The sequence below is a fragment of the Austrofundulus limnaeus genome, unplaced genomic scaffold (assembly GCF_001266775.1).
Source record: "Austrofundulus limnaeus strain Quisiro unplaced genomic scaffold, Austrofundulus_limnaeus-1.0 Scaffold109, whole genome shotgun sequence".
Lineage (NCBI taxonomy): Eukaryota > Metazoa > Chordata > Actinopteri > Cyprinodontiformes > Rivulidae > Austrofundulus > Austrofundulus limnaeus.
The window spans coordinates 842,391-859,056 of NW_013952511.1; the positions used below are offsets into that span (position 1 = coordinate 842,391).

The window sequence follows — 16,666 nt, forward strand, 5'->3', positions numbered from 1 at the left end:
CACACACACACACACACACACACACACACACACACACACACACACACACACGCCACCAAATGAGCACTCGCACACAACCACCAGCCAGCAGGGCTGGACTTCATCAAACTGTTCAGTTACCACAACAACTTCCTATTTCCCTAAATCCATTTCCTGCTTGGAGAGGTCGCTGGCCAGTTACTGCTCCAATCGCTACAGCTACAAGGAGGAACAGCTAATGAATACCAGAGATGGAAATGATATTTACAAGCTGCAAAGCATCTTGAGACGATCCCAAATGTCAAGGAACAGCAGATGAAACAAGTGTTTGTTTTCGGCAGATCAGAACAACGTGGCTCAGATACACGGGGGTAACAAATCGAAAGTAATGACTTCAGGCCTCAACACCAGAAACAAAACAGAGAAGTATCAATAAAGAGCATTCATGGTGTGATGAAACCAAAGCCCTAGATGTTGCATATATGTTTCTGTGATAAGCTCACTGTGTTGTTGTTTTTTGTTTTGTTTTTCCTCAATTAGTAACACTTCAGTTGRGCCAAAAATCTTTTTATTTGACCAGATAACATGAATCTGATGTACCCATTAGTTACCTATACAATATGCATTTATCAACTGTAATCCAAATATTACACAATTTTTACAACCTCAACCTTACTTCCTACTATGCAAAGAAAGCCTTGTTGCATCATGACACTCACAGACTGTATTCGAGTGAACTGTTTATTGTATTAACCCTCTCTATGACTCCAACTCTGGCAAAACCACAATGGACACTAGATAAAACAAATGAATGGAAACAAACACTTGGTCTCAGTCTGTCCCTTAATGTTCTTTGAGTGAGTTCTGTTTAATCAGACTAATAACATCCTCTGTTTGTTTAACACTGTTCAGCCCTTAATGGCTTCTGTATTGTAGCCCTGCACCCAAACACACTGAAATAAACGTCACAGGTTTTGAGTCAGTGCAAATATACACAAGCATTGAGTGGTGCAAATGAAGTCATAGGGACCAAAACAGCTGTATTTAAAGAATTGGAAACTGAACCATCAGGATTCAAAGTCATGTAACAGCACAAGAACACACAGCAGTAAACACAATAAGGACATTTAAAATCCAGAAAAAAAAAATCAAAACTCACCACTTTTGGTTTAGTACTCTGTGGAGCTGGAACAGGTGGAGAGTCCTCTGCAACTCCTTTCTGAGGTGCAGATTCGGTAAGTCCAATGTTGCTGATTTCACTGGGGCCCTCTGAAGTAGTCAATAAACCTTGGGCTTCACCACTCGATCCCCGAACAGAACTGGCCTCTGCATTCGTTGTGTGGGGTCCAGGAATATGTTTCTTTGTCATGTCCTCAAAAGGTGAGGCCACATCTCCTGTTTGTTCGCTTAAAATCAGCGGCTCTACGGTAGACTGGACTGTGAAGGAGTCCACTTCCTTCAGCGGTTGGAGTTGTGGAGGTGGGGAAATGGGGATGAAGGTGGCAGGCTCACTGGCATGGCGAACATGCTTGGGTTGGGGTTTTGATTTTGGTGATAAAAACGGGGGAGAGGACACAAGCCTGCTTTGGTTGCGGGGCTCCTCCTGCACATCTGAGTCCAATTCGAGAGGTTCAAACTGGTCCTCATCAGGACAAAACGCCAACCTATTGGGGCGTTTTCTAGTCGGTCGGCGTACCTTCCGAGGAGAAAAGACCTCGGCTAGCCTAATGTCAAAATTAAACTTCTGCACCTCCTCCTCTCCACCATGGCAAATAACATTATCTTCATCTTCTGGGTTATCAGAGTGATGACTACAATCTGAAATCTTGACCTGGATCTGTGTAGGTTTAGACTCTGATTCCCACAATTCCTCTCTTTGTTCACTCAGGATTGGCTCACTGCTAGAAGGAGGGATCTGTCCAGATTGATCCAGCTCACTGATTGGCTGAGGACTGCCAGTTTGCCCTTTAAACTGAGGGTCGTTCTGGGACAGTAAAGGAGCATCACTGCGACGACTGGGGTCACTGAAAGACTTTTTCTTCGGGGTTTTGCCGTTGCTGTGGTCATCTGTGACCAGTCTGTTCATTGCACCTGGCTCAGCTACAATGTTCCTGATCACCCCACTGTAGTCTTGGATGCCATCGTCTCTGAGACCCCCATCACTGTATACAGATAAGTCACTTGCTACACTGCCTTTGTATTCTGACACTGAAGACGTAGAGGAGGCCTCTGTTGCACCTCCCCCTCCTCCTTTGACAGACAAGGAACCCAGAAGGTTGCTGTCCACAGAACTAAAGTTGTTGCTCCCTTCTTCCGCAGCAGAGCAGCGCCGCTGAGGCATGGGGTCACTGAGAGAACGGTACACTGTCGACTCCCCATTTCCCACAGCAGTTATTATTGAATCAGCATGACTGCCATTACTGGACTCAGAGCTTGTGTTGTTGTTACCAGGTGGGGAGAACTTGCGCCTCCGACGATTAGTACCTGGAGTTGCAGGGGCTTCAAATACCCCACCCCCTCCTCCTGCAGTCGTGGCTGACCCCTGTGACACAGCATTGTTAATGTGCATTCCTTCGCTGCCAGTGTTTATACAAGCAGCATCGCTCACTTCCATAAAGTTGTCATTCTGAGCCATGCATACAGGAAGCGTCACCAAACAGGGCAAACTCCCTTTACTCAGACGATTTGTGCACCTCAGGCTGTTCTCTGTCATTGTTGCTCCCTCCTGCTTGAAGCTTTCCACATCATGTGCTGACTGCTTCCATCCAGCTACTGGCTGCACAAGAACTTCCCTTCCTAATCTTGACCCTAAATTAACCACTGCTGAGCCCAGGAAYGACCTCTCCGAGAGGTCACTGGGACCTGTCTCTGGCTCCGTTACAATCCCCTCGTCGGTTAAACTTGACTCGTGGCCTGAAAGTTCATCCAAGGAGCGGTTGTAGAGCACGCGTTCCTCCAAGCCACCCTTCTGTAAAGCTCCCTCCTGCTCTCTGATCTCTCTCTTTGGCTTCTCCCAGCACTCTGTACCCCCACTGTTTAGTTTCTCCAGCTGCATACTTTGTCCACTCCTCTGCCTCCTACTGTTCTCTCTCTCCTGCTCATGTTTATCTTTGTCTTTGGCATTCTCAGACTCGGCCTCTAGAGCTGATCTCGTCTCATCTTTAATGCCTCCTGCTTTTCCCTTCTCTTCACTAGTTTTCTTGACCTGTAGAGATTTACCCTCTGATTTATCCACAGTTGAATTTACACTTCCATAATCATCGTCGTCTTCTCTTGTGCACATCTGGCAGATATCTTGAATGACCTGCCTAGCTTCCTGTACACACCTCTCTTGAAATGGAGTCTGCATCACTTTGTACTCATCTTCATCATCATCCAGTCCATAATGTCTCGTTTTTAGTCCTCGCCCAACTCTAAAATCCCCGCCATCACTTTCTACTTCCCTGTCTGACAACACCACCCTCACGTCATCCTTATCGTCATCTAAGTCGAGCTGCTGTTCAGAGGAGCTCCTTTTGGTGGTGCCACCTGTCAAGTAACACTTGGCACTTGTTGGTTTGTCAGAATAAGTGAAGGATTTTGTGCGTCTTAATGTTGCAGTTAGATCTTTCAAAGAAGGGCGGCGACCCAAAGGTAGAACAGTTCTTCCGTGAGGGCCATATCCCTTTCTGTATGACGCTGAACCCTCCTCAGCACCACTTTTGTCCCCTTCATTTGTTCTCCGCACTTTGAGTCCTGGTAGGCCAGATTTCAGAAAGCTTAAGAGGTTCATGGTTTCTGATGTAATATCTGGGTTGGATGTGGAAATAAGCTTTATACTATTGTCTTCATCACCTCTCCATGTTTTCATTTTTAATACACCTGCCTCACCACTTCTAATCTCAGAAGATCCCTCACCGTCTCCTGGAGGTGCATTCAATGTTGGAGTTACTGTTGGCATTAATTTTGGGCGCATTCGAAAAGGGGCACGGGAGAAATTATCCCCATGGCCAAAGCTTGGGGAACGGTACATAGTAAAATTCCCATGGTAAGTTTTACTCAGCACGGATGATGATGCAGTTCTGCTTGTGCCACCTTCTGCTCCACTTCTGTTAAGGAACACATTGGCTGAACGGTTGAYGTAGCTACCCTGGTTTTCCTCTTTCAGCGTCTCTGTGCTGGAGTACCGGCTACTGCAGCGTGAACCCACAGGACTGGAAATAAAAGGAGGGATGTTAACTTTTGAAACCCGTGATACACCAGGGAGCGTGCTGGGCATCACAGGTGAGGTGATACGCTCCCAGTGCTGGACCTTGGCCCTGTAACTGTGACTACCGTGTTCTCGTGCTGAGTGGCTCCTATGAATCCTCCCTGGAACCTCCCCAGTGTTCTGTTGCTTCCCTAAGTGATCCATTGTCAAGGCTGTGTCACTGTCACTGTCTTCTGATTCACCATCATGATCATTGTAATCATCGTGGCTTGCCACAGTGACCCCGCTGACCTTCTTCTTCTTTCTTAAAGAGCGGCGGCGCACTGTCTCTCGACAGTGGGGGCCTAAAGAAGTGGGGCTGTCCTCCTCGCTGCCCGAGGACCTGCCAATGATATTAGCCCCCCACCAGCCATTTTTACTGCGGGATAAATAGCTGCCTCCTCGCTCTGTGGCAGTCCTCTCCCCTCCCCTGCAGGTGCCAGAGGGCTTAGGGTCAGAACTATGACCCCTTCTCCTCCTGGTGTGCGCCTCCTCTTCGTCCGCTGAGTTTAACCTCCAACGGGAGCTGAGAGAAGTGCAAACKGTGGCTGGCTCAGAGGAAATAGCTACAGTAGAGGAGCAGGAGTTAATGGCTTTATCTGGAGCTGGAGCAGAGGAGGCGGAGGAGGTGGTGGGGGCTGGTGCTTTAGAGGAGCTATGCGAGGAATGTAAACTATCCCTGGGCAGCCCGACCCCCTGTGTGTCCCTTCTCCCCCTCTCTGTTGGCTGCTGCTCAGAGGAGGAGCAAGAGGAGGCGTCTAAGCTCGCAGATCCGCTCCTGGACAAAGTAGTGCAGGGCTGAAGGTCAGGTTTAGGGTCAGATGTCGATCCTGATGTTCTGGGGGTCCTGCACGTTGCCTCAGACTCAGTGCTGGGACTCCGGGATCTGTATAAGGACGAGTTAATCCTTTGGTAGCGACCAGTGTGACAACTGCTACTAAACGTGTTTACATCAGACACTTTGTTTGTTTCTATGTTCAGTCCCTCATCATTTGAACACTGATGAGTTTTGGAGTAAAAGTCTGTATCGCAACAAGAAGTCTCTCTGGTCACATGCAAAGTCAGGTCCTCATTAGCAGAGCTGCCACTTCTATCCGAGAGAGGAGCATTCTCTGTGCAGCCTGGCTCCTGTAAATGCCTCCTGCCAGCTGCTTTTAAACTCTCACATGTGTTGGTCTTGTGCAGAGGCAACGCGTTGCTTCCCTTCTCATCGAAAAGTTGCCTTATTTTGGTCACGCTGGGCCACTTGTCAGAATGTGAGGGGATAATCAGGTCACCGTGTTGGTAACTTCTGTGGGATTTACAAGGCGGGGGGACCCCTCTGACGTCCTCTTCTTCCTCGTCTGTGGTCAAACTCTTTTTAAGATGAACGGCTCGCGCGTTAATCTGAGAATAATCTCTCTTACCGGGGTAGCCGCCGCTGTCGGCGGACAAACAGAAAACCCGCCTCTCGCTTCTCCTCTCCGTGTCCGAGCCAGAGACCGAATCGGTGCCGGAGTGAAACTTTTTAGCGTCCAGCGGAGACTCCGCGCTCGCGGCGTGGCCGTCCTTGTCCTCCTCCTCCTCCTCCTGGGGAGATTTACGAGCCGGAGACCCGTGTGTCCTGCCGGAGCTTCGAGCCCGGAGGACGCTGCTGTTGCTGCTAAACTTTTCAGTAAGCTGTCGGATGGATGGAGACACGGAGGGGAGAGAGGCGGAGGAGGCTCTCTTTGAGTCTGCGGTTGGGAGGCTGGCGGCGGCTGAGATTTTGGAAACTTTTCTTGACGCATTACGCGCCGCCGGGGACGCTCCTGCTGCAGCTCTGCTGACGCCAACAGCCTCCGAATCCCGCGACTTCTTCTGCTCCTCTTCCCTCCTCCTGCAGCTGCTGCCGGAGCCCAGCTTTTTGAAAGAGACGCTGCGGTACACACCCGCATCATTCCCCTTGCTCTCAGCCATTGTTCATGCCTTCTCTTTGTTTGCGGCTCACGCGCACATTTTTTTAATCCACGCACCTTTTTCGAGCCATTCTGCTCCACAACACCACCTACCTCCCTCCCTCCTCCTCTTCCACCAGCAGCAACTTTTAAAAGTTGCCCAAACTCCTCATAAGATCAAAGGCTTGTCAACGTAAGCAGCCAAACTTACATGTTTGTTGATGGTCGCATCCGTGCAAGAAGGTTAAAAAAATAAGTGAAACAAATTTTCAGTCCCTTTTTTGTTTGTTTTGAGTTAAAAAAAAAAAAAACTCAAATCCAGCGTGTTCACAAACACAGCCCCTCCATTGTTGTTCCTGCTGTTTGTAACCCTCAGACCACCTCCAGGCCTCCTCACTCACTGGTAGTTTAACAAACTGGTTTTTGGTTTCTTATTTTGGCATGTTTTTTTTTTTTTYTTTCCGTGACTTGTGTTGTTTTCTTTGCGTTGTCTGAGATAGGGCAGAGAGGGGGGTGGGCGGGACTAGGGGGGCACAGGGGTTGTCATCAGAACCCCCTTGGGGACTGAGAGGAAAAGTTTTTTTTTTTTTTTACCTTCCCTTCTTCTTGACAGAAGGGGACATTTACTTTGGACAAACTAGATGTAATTAAAGCCTCTTCCTTTGTGTGTATGCGGTGAGCAGGACTGTCAGAAGTCTATTTATTTATTTTAATAAATAATCATCACCCACCCAACCACTCTGGCCTTGGTTGTGTCAAAGAAAGAAGCTGAATTAATGTGTCAGCATTCTGCAGGGAGGATGAAAGATAAAAAGTTTTCACTCAGGCACAATAACCTCTCTGGTTTCCATGTGTCTGCTGCAAAACAGCTCCCTGTTTGTCCTAAAGGGGGATTCTCTTTGCTTCCAACAGGAGGTGGATAATTCCTACAGCGCCGCCTGCAGCCTGAGAACGCAATGACATAAACAGTCTTTCATTAGATTTTTTTTTATTTTTTCTCTCCAAATTTTGGGTTGTAATTTTAACTCTCCACACTGCCACAAGTTTAGTCTGGTTTGGTTTAGTGCAGGGGCGCCCAAACATTTTCCCCGAGGGGGCCAAAATGAAAATCTGTCTGCGGGCCAAATGTAGTTATATAATACATGAAAAACAAATACTTTTTTAAAAGTAAAGTCCTGTATTTTAATGATCAAGCTGTTCAATGGCACTCTTTTGTTTTAGTCTGTGCACTTGGAGAAAATCTGCCATATGCTCAAGTAGCAAAGGCTCATGGGACATTATAAATGGATAAAATATGAGTTTTTGTGGCCTTATAAAGTGTGCAAATCTACATGTGGGGTTAAATCTGATCTAAATATTTCTTGTTGTCATTTCATGTTTCATGTTTAATCCTAATAAATSAAAGATAAAGTCAGCACCATGACTGAAAACTACCTTTACTACAACCCTTTTTATATAGTCATTTGACCAATAGAGGTACTGTGTTTCTACCTATAGGATAGCAGGTATCTTGTATCTTTATCTACCTTGTACCATTTTGTAGGYACCTTGTAACTTTGGCAACTGTTGGTGGGCCAAATCAAATGATTTGGCGGGCCAAATTTGGCCTGTGGGCCCCACTTTGGGCTCCTCTAGGTTAGTGAGTGTTTCCCCTACTACTTTGGTTGGAGAAACACTACATTGTGTAAAAGAACAAGTATTATCTTTTATCTATTTTTGATGCAGTGAATCATACAATTAAATTTTTTATTTAATCTTTACTTTTATGATAAATTGAAAAACTTCATTTTCTAAGAACTCACTGGTGGGCCGGACTGAAGTCACCTGCAGTCTGGATGTGGCCTGCAGACCGCTAGTTGAATATCCCTGGGCTATAAGCTACAATAGCTTGCTTTAGCTTAATTTATTTATTTAGGTTATTTCCAAAATGTATTGRATATATTTGACACGCATACAAAACAACACATTTTTTTAATTTACAATGTTCAGTTGAGAAAATAAACCCCTATTCTTATATTAAAACTAATTAGCATTTGCGTGAATACATTTGATAATTAGCTTACAATATTTGTTCAAACATAAAATCCAGTTTCAAACTCAGGTTTAAATAGGATGAGTTAATAATGTTCTGATATAAATAATGAATTATTTAGGTGTGTGTTTGCTAATTAGCTCRTAGATTTTAATCCAATCCAATCCATCCATCAAAACTTGTCCAAGAAAGTTACGCAGTTTCATGTGTTTTAATGACTTTTTCAGTTACTTTTACATTAAGACAACAAAATCTGAAACATGCACACTCTACAGTCGACTTAGAAAATAAAATTTAAAAACATGTTTTTTTTCCATGTACATAATAACATTTACATATCAAAACTAAAATACTATTTTTGACACTAATATGTAAGAGCAGTTTTTCAGAATAAGAGTGCTTTAGAAAAACAACAAAATGGCAAAAATATCTAAGACAGCGTCCCTACATCTCATTAAGTGTAGAAACAGTCAGTAGCTGCAGCGCATGGGCCACAGTGCTCACAGTGCACTTTGTTCACACACACACTCATTTCAAACAGGCACCTTCATATTTGTTTTTCAAGTGTTCCTTGCAGGTAAAAAGTATTAAACATTACACATTCACATATACTGTTTTACAAAACACACTATTTGGTGCAAAAACTGAACTTGCAAACTTCAGCCAATGGTTTAAAATAAATCTACAAAACTATGAGGAGATCAATGGGAAAATGTAAAAAAAAAAAACTATGCAATTTTATTATTTATATCCAGTGAAACTACRGGATTAAGTAGTATACTCGTCTCAAACTTAATACACTAAAATACTTTATWTGATATATTTGGCTCCAGTTTTTTAGGTTTTCATTGTGATGCATGAAATCATAGTTTCTAAGCAAAAAAAATAGTCACATTAAATCTGTGAGCAAGTGTTTGTTTAAGCTTTCACAGCAACAAAAGAAAAATATATGCTACTGACAATGAGCACCAAAAACTAAAAAGTGCAGTGGAACACAAGCTCTCTCTAGTGGTAAAAATATGCTATTACATGCCTCACAATTTGAAACAATACAAAATACAGTTTTTTTAATTTAAACTGGATTTTTTTTTTACTGTTGAAAGTGCTTTTAGCACTTAATGTATTAAATCCCTCATGTAATAATACGTGTCTTACAGTGCTCAAAGCACCACATTTCCTGCATCAAAACAACTATTTAACCAGTTTGCAGATTTTTGAGGGCAGCTACTGGGACTGCTCAAAGTCCAAACCCTGTCCCCCCAGGGGAAAGTTAAAGCATGTTGCAATGGCAGCACTTTACACTGTATTACACAACACTACCAACTACAACTGTTTACAGCGAGGACTATTAAATTCATCATTAATTATACAGGATTACAGCTTTTATGTTGCATCTCAGAGAGTGTTATTTATTTGACAGCAGTTCAAAGAAAAGCAACTCACAAACCAGAACATCAATCTGACAGTTTCAGTAACAATCCAGTAACACTGTAAYGGTACGGCAAACCCTTTCTGCTCAACTAGAACTCTTCATTTTGTAGGTGGCGGCGCTGAGCATGGACCTCCTGATGGTCTCTCTGTACTTTGGTCGAGTGAAGTAAAACAGGATGGGGTCCAGAATGCTGTTCATGCTGGCAAACGGCCGTGTGCTTTTAAAGATGACGGAGAACAAGTTCCTAGTTTCGCAGCGTGTGCCGGGCAGACTGCGCACCACCAGGTAAATGGTTTTAGTCAGGTGAAACGGCAGGAAGCTTATGCAGAACACAACCGCTACGATGATGATCATTTTCACGGCCCTGTCGCGTTTCTCTGCCAACACCTTGGAGGCGCCCTGGGAGGACGTGTTCTGACAGAGGACCACGGCCATCCGGCAGTAGCACATGATCACGCCCAGAAATGGCAGCAGGAAGCCGATGACGGTCAGAGCCATGCCGTAGGGGAAGTAATCGGCCGAGCGGCCCGGCATGCTTAAATCGTAGCACACCGTGCGGTTGCGCTGGATTCCCGTCGTGGCAAAGTGGAACGTCGGCGCGCAGAGGATGGCCACCACGAGCCACACCCCTGCACAGATGCGCCACGCCATCCTGCAGCCGCCGTGGTTGGACCGCGCACTGAAAGGATAGCAAATGCCCATGTAGCGCTGCATGGTGATGCAGGTGAGGAAGAGGATGCTGCCGTGTAGATTACTGAAACAGGAGAACAGATAGGAATGTTTAATTAGAATAAAAGTAAAAGGATCTAACAAACTGCGTCGTCTCTTCACCCTGATGTTGGCTCGTCAGTCAAACAGATTTCAACAGCAGAGAGGGAATATAAAAATGAAAAAAAGTTTTGATGTATTAGTTCAAGTTTTCAACATTTAGGTCCCTTGCTCAGTTGTAAACATTAGCTTCCTTTATTATTTTATTTTAAAACAGTGATTTTGTGAAACCATGCTATTATTAAACTGCCAGAACCCGACACTACTGGAAGAGACAACTCACCTGTAGAACTGAAACTTGACCAGTTTACAGGCAAACTCCCCAAACGGCCAGTAGTCGGCACTGGCGTAGTTGTAGATGGGTAAAGGAAGTGACATCACGTACAGAAAGTCCGCTATGGCCAAGTTGAGCATGTAGACGTTCACAGACAGACTGCGCTTCGACCTCCATATCTTCACTATGACGGCGGCGTTCAGGGGGACGCCGAGCACGAAGACGACGCTGTACACAGCCGGGAGCAGGACCCGCTTGAAGTTCTCCTTGTAGGTGCAGTTGGAGCTGCTGGTGTTGGTGACGAAGGGCGCGAAGCTGCTGGAGACGTAAGACTCCGTGGAGACTTCAGTCGTGGGAAACATGTCCGTCTGCGACGGGAGGGAGTCGAACACATAAGGCATCTTCACGTTCTGCAGGACAAAGAAGGAGAATTAAACAACACCCAAAGATAGTAAAAAAAAAAACAGCGACAGGGACACTAATGTTTACAGCCGTTTTGCACGCTTGTAAAGTGAATGTCATTGGGACCCAAACAAATTAAAGCGGTAAGTTTACGCCGTTATACAGAAGACCCAAGTAGGGGTCTTTGCAGAACGTGTTGTCCTGTGGGCGGAGACGGCCCAAATCGTCATTGGCCGAGGTTTTGATGTGGGTGGAGATGGCCCGAGACGTGATTGGTCRGATTGACCGTGGGGTTTGAGGCTTGAGGCAGCGGGGAGCAATGGCGGGCTGTAGCTTGGTCGAGTCGGGCAGGTAGTAACATGTTTTTTTAAGATTAATTTTAGTCATAACTTGAGAAAAGAAAGTGCTACGTAGATGCACAAAATTTGAACGTTGTACATGTGAAAYGATGTGTAACAATATGGCTCGGTTAAAACATCCCTAACCGGCCTGTAAAGAGATAGCTAAAAATCAGTAGTCTTTTTACAGGCTGGTTATGGGTGTTTTAACCGAGCCATATTGTTACACATCCTTTCACATGTATGACATTCAAATTTTGTGCACCTAGCACTTTCCTTTCTCAAGTTATGACTAAAATTAATCTTWAAAAGCATGTTACTTCCTGCCCGACTTGATCAAGCTACTCCCCGCACCGTCAATCTGACCAATCACGTCTCGGGCCATCTCCGCCCACATCAAGACCTCCGCCAATCACGAGCAGGGACGTCTCCGCCCACAGGACAAAACCTACTGCAGAGACCCCTTACTGTACGGACCTGCTCTATTTGAATTAACTGATCTGTTTTAAACGTTCCTTTAAAGATCATAGATGAGAATTTTTATAAACATCTTTAGGTTAGAAAGGTTTTTTGAGATTGTTAAATTTGCTCAATTCCAATGCATTTCCAGCTAAAGCTCTTTGTTTAAATCCAATGACTTGTGACCCGGAAAAGTTAGGTTCTGCTATGCATATAAAAACTACAAAATGGTCTATTGTTACCAAAAAAATCAGAAGAAAAGCTAAAAATAAGCAACACATTGGTGTAAAACAATGTTTAGAGTAGTCAAAACTAAAAGCTGATATTAGCAAAACAGCAGATAAAATGAACAGAACAGTAAATAAGGTCAATGTAACAAAAGAGAATAGTAAAAACTCAAAATGAAGCAAATAATTTGAAGTCAGTTTCATAGAAGTCTTTCATGGGACTSAAGAGTTTTCAGTGCATTTTCTAAGGGAAAAAATGTACATAAAGGTAAATATATCAAAAGGTGTAAAAGTTACAGGAAACAAAATTCAACCATCATGTTCTGAACCAGCTGAACATTTCAAAAGCTGAAAGTATCCTGAAGAAGTTATGGTTGAAATAATAATAAACATATATATACAAAATCAATTATCATCTGTGTTTCTATGTGCCGAAAAGGAATTTGGTCAAAGTTGTGATGAACAGGCAGAACGTAACAGAACATAACTCTCCACCAGGGGAGCAGTAATCACACAGGACTACACACAAAAAGATATACCGGTACTTAAACATCACAAGACAAAAAGTCAACAGTAAAAATGATAAAAAAAAGATACATTTACCACAAGATTTTAGAATCTATGTTTCAGGAGCAAAAGCACGATGATGTAACACTAAGATCTTTTAATCTCACACTATTTATTTATCTATTTAAAATGCTGCTAAATCCACTTAGTTTAAAGTCTCTGCAAACTGTCTGATCGCCCACTCACAGTGTCTGGAGCAGATGAAGGAGCCTTCTTAAATAATGATGTCCCTCCAACATCGTCTTCTTTAAAAGCTGCTTGTGGTGCAGGAAGTCATTTACTTAAAGGCTGCATGATCCACAGCCCCCTCTTTCTGCATTTCACAACTTTTATGTGCGTGTGTTTCAAGCCACTCCCTGTGTGTGGGCGCAGGAATAGAGAGGTGAGATTTTATTGAGGAAGATGAGAAGAGAAGGGGGGGAGAAATGTATTAAGTGTAGTATAAAACCTGTCGCTGAAACCAACAAGAGGAAAATTAAAGGTGTATTTAAAGTAGTTTGCGTCAGTTTTAAGTGATGACGTTGAAAGCAATTAATTAGTTTTTATTTTAAGAAAAAMAGAATGTCTTTGTCTTGTGAAAATAGTAAACTTCACAGGTTGCAAAAAATAAATCCCACTAAATTCCATTTTTGACGATAAAGTGGATGAGTTTGTGAACAGTRGTGCCCCCTAGAGGCCAACAGTGATAAACCCGATCAGCTGAGGAGTAAAACAGTTGTTTTTTTATTTGCCTGTCTAAATATGCATATTAAACAAGACGTCTTGAGTTATTTCTGCAACTRCCTACATTAGCTCTTATCTGTGAAGTTTTTTTTAGTATAAAAAATGTTTGCATTAAGCAGCCAAGCAGTGAAAGAAAATGCAAGGTTTACTTTTTTAAACAAACGATAARAAGGTCACAGTCAGGTCGAGCTCGTCAAGTATCAAACAAGATTAGCAAAAATAAAACAGGCTCGAGTGTTCAACGCAAATTTTATTAGATTCTGGCCTTGTGGTGGAGATTATTATTATTCAATTTAAAGAATGTCGCTCATCGAGTCATTTCCTAAATTCATTTGTTGTGGKAGCAAACAGAAGTCTCTCTCGTGTGCTAAATGTGTACAGAGGTTAGGTTGAAAAAAAAAGTGTTTTTCTACCTGAGGTTTAAAGGTAAGCTCTCCTGKGTTCAATTTAAAATGTTTACTGGAGGAAAACCTGATCCACAAACTGCACATGACTGCAGCTATATCTGTGGTGGATTGATGGGGTTTGCTTCTACATTTACACTGAAACAGTTTATAGAACACTGCAGGTCAAAGGGTGCTTCTGAAAGCTGCAGCATGTATGTTTGRTATATATGTGGGTCTGTTTCCAGTTACAATCACTCTGGATACAACACAGGGGTCCACAGGACYCTGGAGGTCCATATTTGAACGCACAGAAATAAAAACATCAATAAAAAAAACATAAATAATCCATTGACACCTATGTAATCACATACTTTCCACTTGTTTTGCAGAGGATTTAAAGTTGCTCCTATGCTTAATTAAACATAATTATATAATGTTTATTCTCATCATTATAACCCACTGGCAGATGGTGGAATATTGAACATTATTTTTAACACATCCGAAGTCAGTGGATTAAATAAACATTAAATACTAATAATAATTTGTATATAAAAATAACTGGCTTAGAATAAATCTTTAATTACTCTTGCTGACGTGTGACAAGACCCCAGCGGTGTTGACTTATACTCAAAAGCTTGAAAATGATAAAATAAAACATATATTTTTGTTGGAATTGTTCTATGTAGAAAATAGCAAAAATAAAAGCTGAAACTACAGTGGTTGTTCCCGTTTATGCAGAAGCTAACGTTAGCGGTAATGTTTAAAATGTCAATTTGGTACCGCTAATTACCTAAAAAAATACCAAATTGTAAGGATTTTTCTTAGCTCCTTAAGAACCATAAGTTTTTCTACACTCCACAATTTTTTTGTTTGTTTATTTAGTTTTGTTTATTTATTAGTCGACAAAAGAGACCGTTTCTAGAAGGCGATGATGCGTTGTTTTTATTAATTCAATTGATGAAAAAATGTAGTTCTGAGTTTTTGGAAGAATCTGCCGTTGTCAGCCTTTATTTATATATTATAATATTATTTATATTAAGAAATGTGTTTATAATGGGTTTTATTTGGTCTATTTTTATCCGATAGAATTCTAAAGTCTAGTAAAATGACTGTTAAATAAAAACGAAGATAAAAAAACAACAACTTGTGAATAAAAATAAATGCTAAGATGATTTTTTTCCTGCAAGCCCTTCTGAGGATTAATCACAGAAAAATCTCCTTGTGATCGAATGACCATCAGAAACATGAGCAGACTAAGTGCCTTGTGCTGCTGACAATCATCACCTTCCTGTACAATCATTTCATTGACATCCATCGAGTAAATCTGACCTTATCGGACAAATGATAATCACATTTTTCATTTATCTGGCTGATAACAACCCAATGTTACAACAATACTGTAGAATATAATCTAAAAATGTCCAAAAATGGTTTTGCCATTAATGGTCATTTCACACCACACATTCTTTTTCACACTGACAACAAAGACTAATAAACTCAACTCTGCCAGGAACCTTCTACGCCTGATGTTTAATCCTGGATGTGAGTGAAGAGATCATCTTCTCGCTCGATGACTTACTGAGGCCTGGAGGTTTTTGTTTTGTAACTTTTTTGGAAGTTTGAGACGGTCTCAGCATGTTTTACTCACAATCTGTTGCAACCCTGGCTTTGTATCAAGAGGGTTTGAAGTTTTAAAGTGGGTCAAACACTTTAGTCTCTATCGGCTCGCTGGATTGATTTCTGATGTTTAAGTACTATCATGCAAGAACAAATACCATACATGCTTCAGTACATGTATGTAAACATTACCACAAGTATGCAAATCTGTTTGAATACCACTATACAAGAAGTGTTTGTTTCAACCAAAATTTGGCAACTTGTTCCACCATCTTTGAAGACACAAATGAAAACTTGGGAATGATGGAGTTGAGATTCCTGAGAGGATTTAGTGAGTTTAGTTTGACTAAATGTAGCCTATTATATAGTTTAATGAGAATGTCATCTTTTGATTTGATGTCATCGTAAAATCCAGGTTCCCAAAGTTAAAGAGTTTCTTGGAGAATGCGGGCATCGATCCCGCTACCTCTCGCATGCTAAGCGAGCGCTCTACCATTTGAGCTAATTCCCCTGCTGGATGCTGACTGAGAGAAACAGCACATCGTATTTGGTGCCGTGACCCTCTCACTTCCTCAGCGGCACTGTCCACACAGGGATATGGTTTCCAGTCGAGTGCCAGGAACGTTTCCTCACCCCCCACTCTGTTTATCTGCCTCACACTCACTGACGCTGCTGCACACTCCTCAACCCTGAAATCTGCAGTGACACAACGTTATTTATAGCTTGTGGTTCCACAACTCAACAAAATGCAGGAGATTAAGGACTAAACATGTTCTTGAAGTCAGGACTTTAAAATTCTGGTTACTGGAACATAAGATAAACTGATCAGCAGTGCAGAAACCCCCCACAGGATCGGTAGAAATAAGGACATGACCCCTGTGACTCATGATTCCAGCCCACCTTCTTGTCCATCAACTTATGACTCCACTCAGATATGCTCAACGTGTTCAGTCCTGCAGCATGTGTTTCACATTAAACAGTACTGGTAAAGCCTGTATCTCAGTCAGCTGCGAATGGTGCAGAGAAACGGTGAGCCTCATTTGTGACTCAAGTGCTTCAAAGTGTTCACGAGGGGTCTTAGTTTCTCCGTGTGATCTGCCAAGCCTCGCATTCGTAACGTGAGGATTTTGAACATGTTCGAAAAATTAGCAAAAAAAAACAGATTTTCTCTCAAAATAGTCCCAAATTCATCGTGAACGTCTGGAACCTAACTCGAACAAGAAGTTCAGAAGTGCAAGAAATGAGAAAATTAAGGAAGGTTTGGCGACCTACATATCAAACCAAATTGTGACTGATTGGAGACTATACAGTGTGTGTG

At 42.7% G+C, this 16,666-nt stretch overlaps 2 protein-coding genes and 1 non-coding gene across 5 annotated transcripts in view; all 3 read right to left on the reverse strand.

Annotated features, from left to right (window-relative positions):
• The window catches only part of arhgef17 (Rho guanine nucleotide exchange factor (GEF) 17), an 80,275-nt gene extending 73,673 nt beyond the window's left edge, over window positions 1–6,602 (reverse strand). The window contains exon 1 of the mRNA XM_014014037.1: window positions 1,139–6,602. Within this exon, the coding sequence (XP_013869491.1) occupies window positions 1,139–6,145 (5,007 nt within the window). The 5' untranslated portion in view covers window positions 6,146–6,602. The remainder of the gene's footprint in view (window positions 1–1,138) is intronic.
• Window positions 6,603–8,352: 1,750 nt separating this feature from the next.
• Window positions 8,353–16,666, reverse strand: part of p2ry6 (pyrimidinergic receptor P2Y6) — a 22,751-nt gene continuing 14,437 nt past the window's right edge. The window contains exons 1-3 of one of the 3 annotated variants that reach the window (XM_014014043.1): window positions 12,809–12,934; window positions 10,639–11,039; window positions 8,353–10,341 (exon numbers count right to left, since the gene is read on the reverse strand). In XM_014014043.1, the coding sequence (XP_013869497.1) occupies window positions 9,672–10,341; window positions 10,639–11,030 (1,062 nt within the window). In that variant the 5' untranslated portion in view covers window positions 11,031–11,039; window positions 12,809–12,934 and the 3' untranslated portion in view covers window positions 8,353–9,671. Of the gene's footprint in view, window positions 10,342–10,638; window positions 11,040–11,184; window positions 11,219–12,808; window positions 12,935–16,666 lie in introns of those variants that run through there. The other 2 variants (XM_014014042.1, XM_014014041.1) reach the window with 2 other exon arrangements.
• trnaa-agc (transfer RNA alanine (anticodon AGC)) lies at window positions 15,787–15,859 on the reverse strand. The gene has a single exon. It is a non-coding gene; the product is annotated as a tRNA-Ala (tRNA).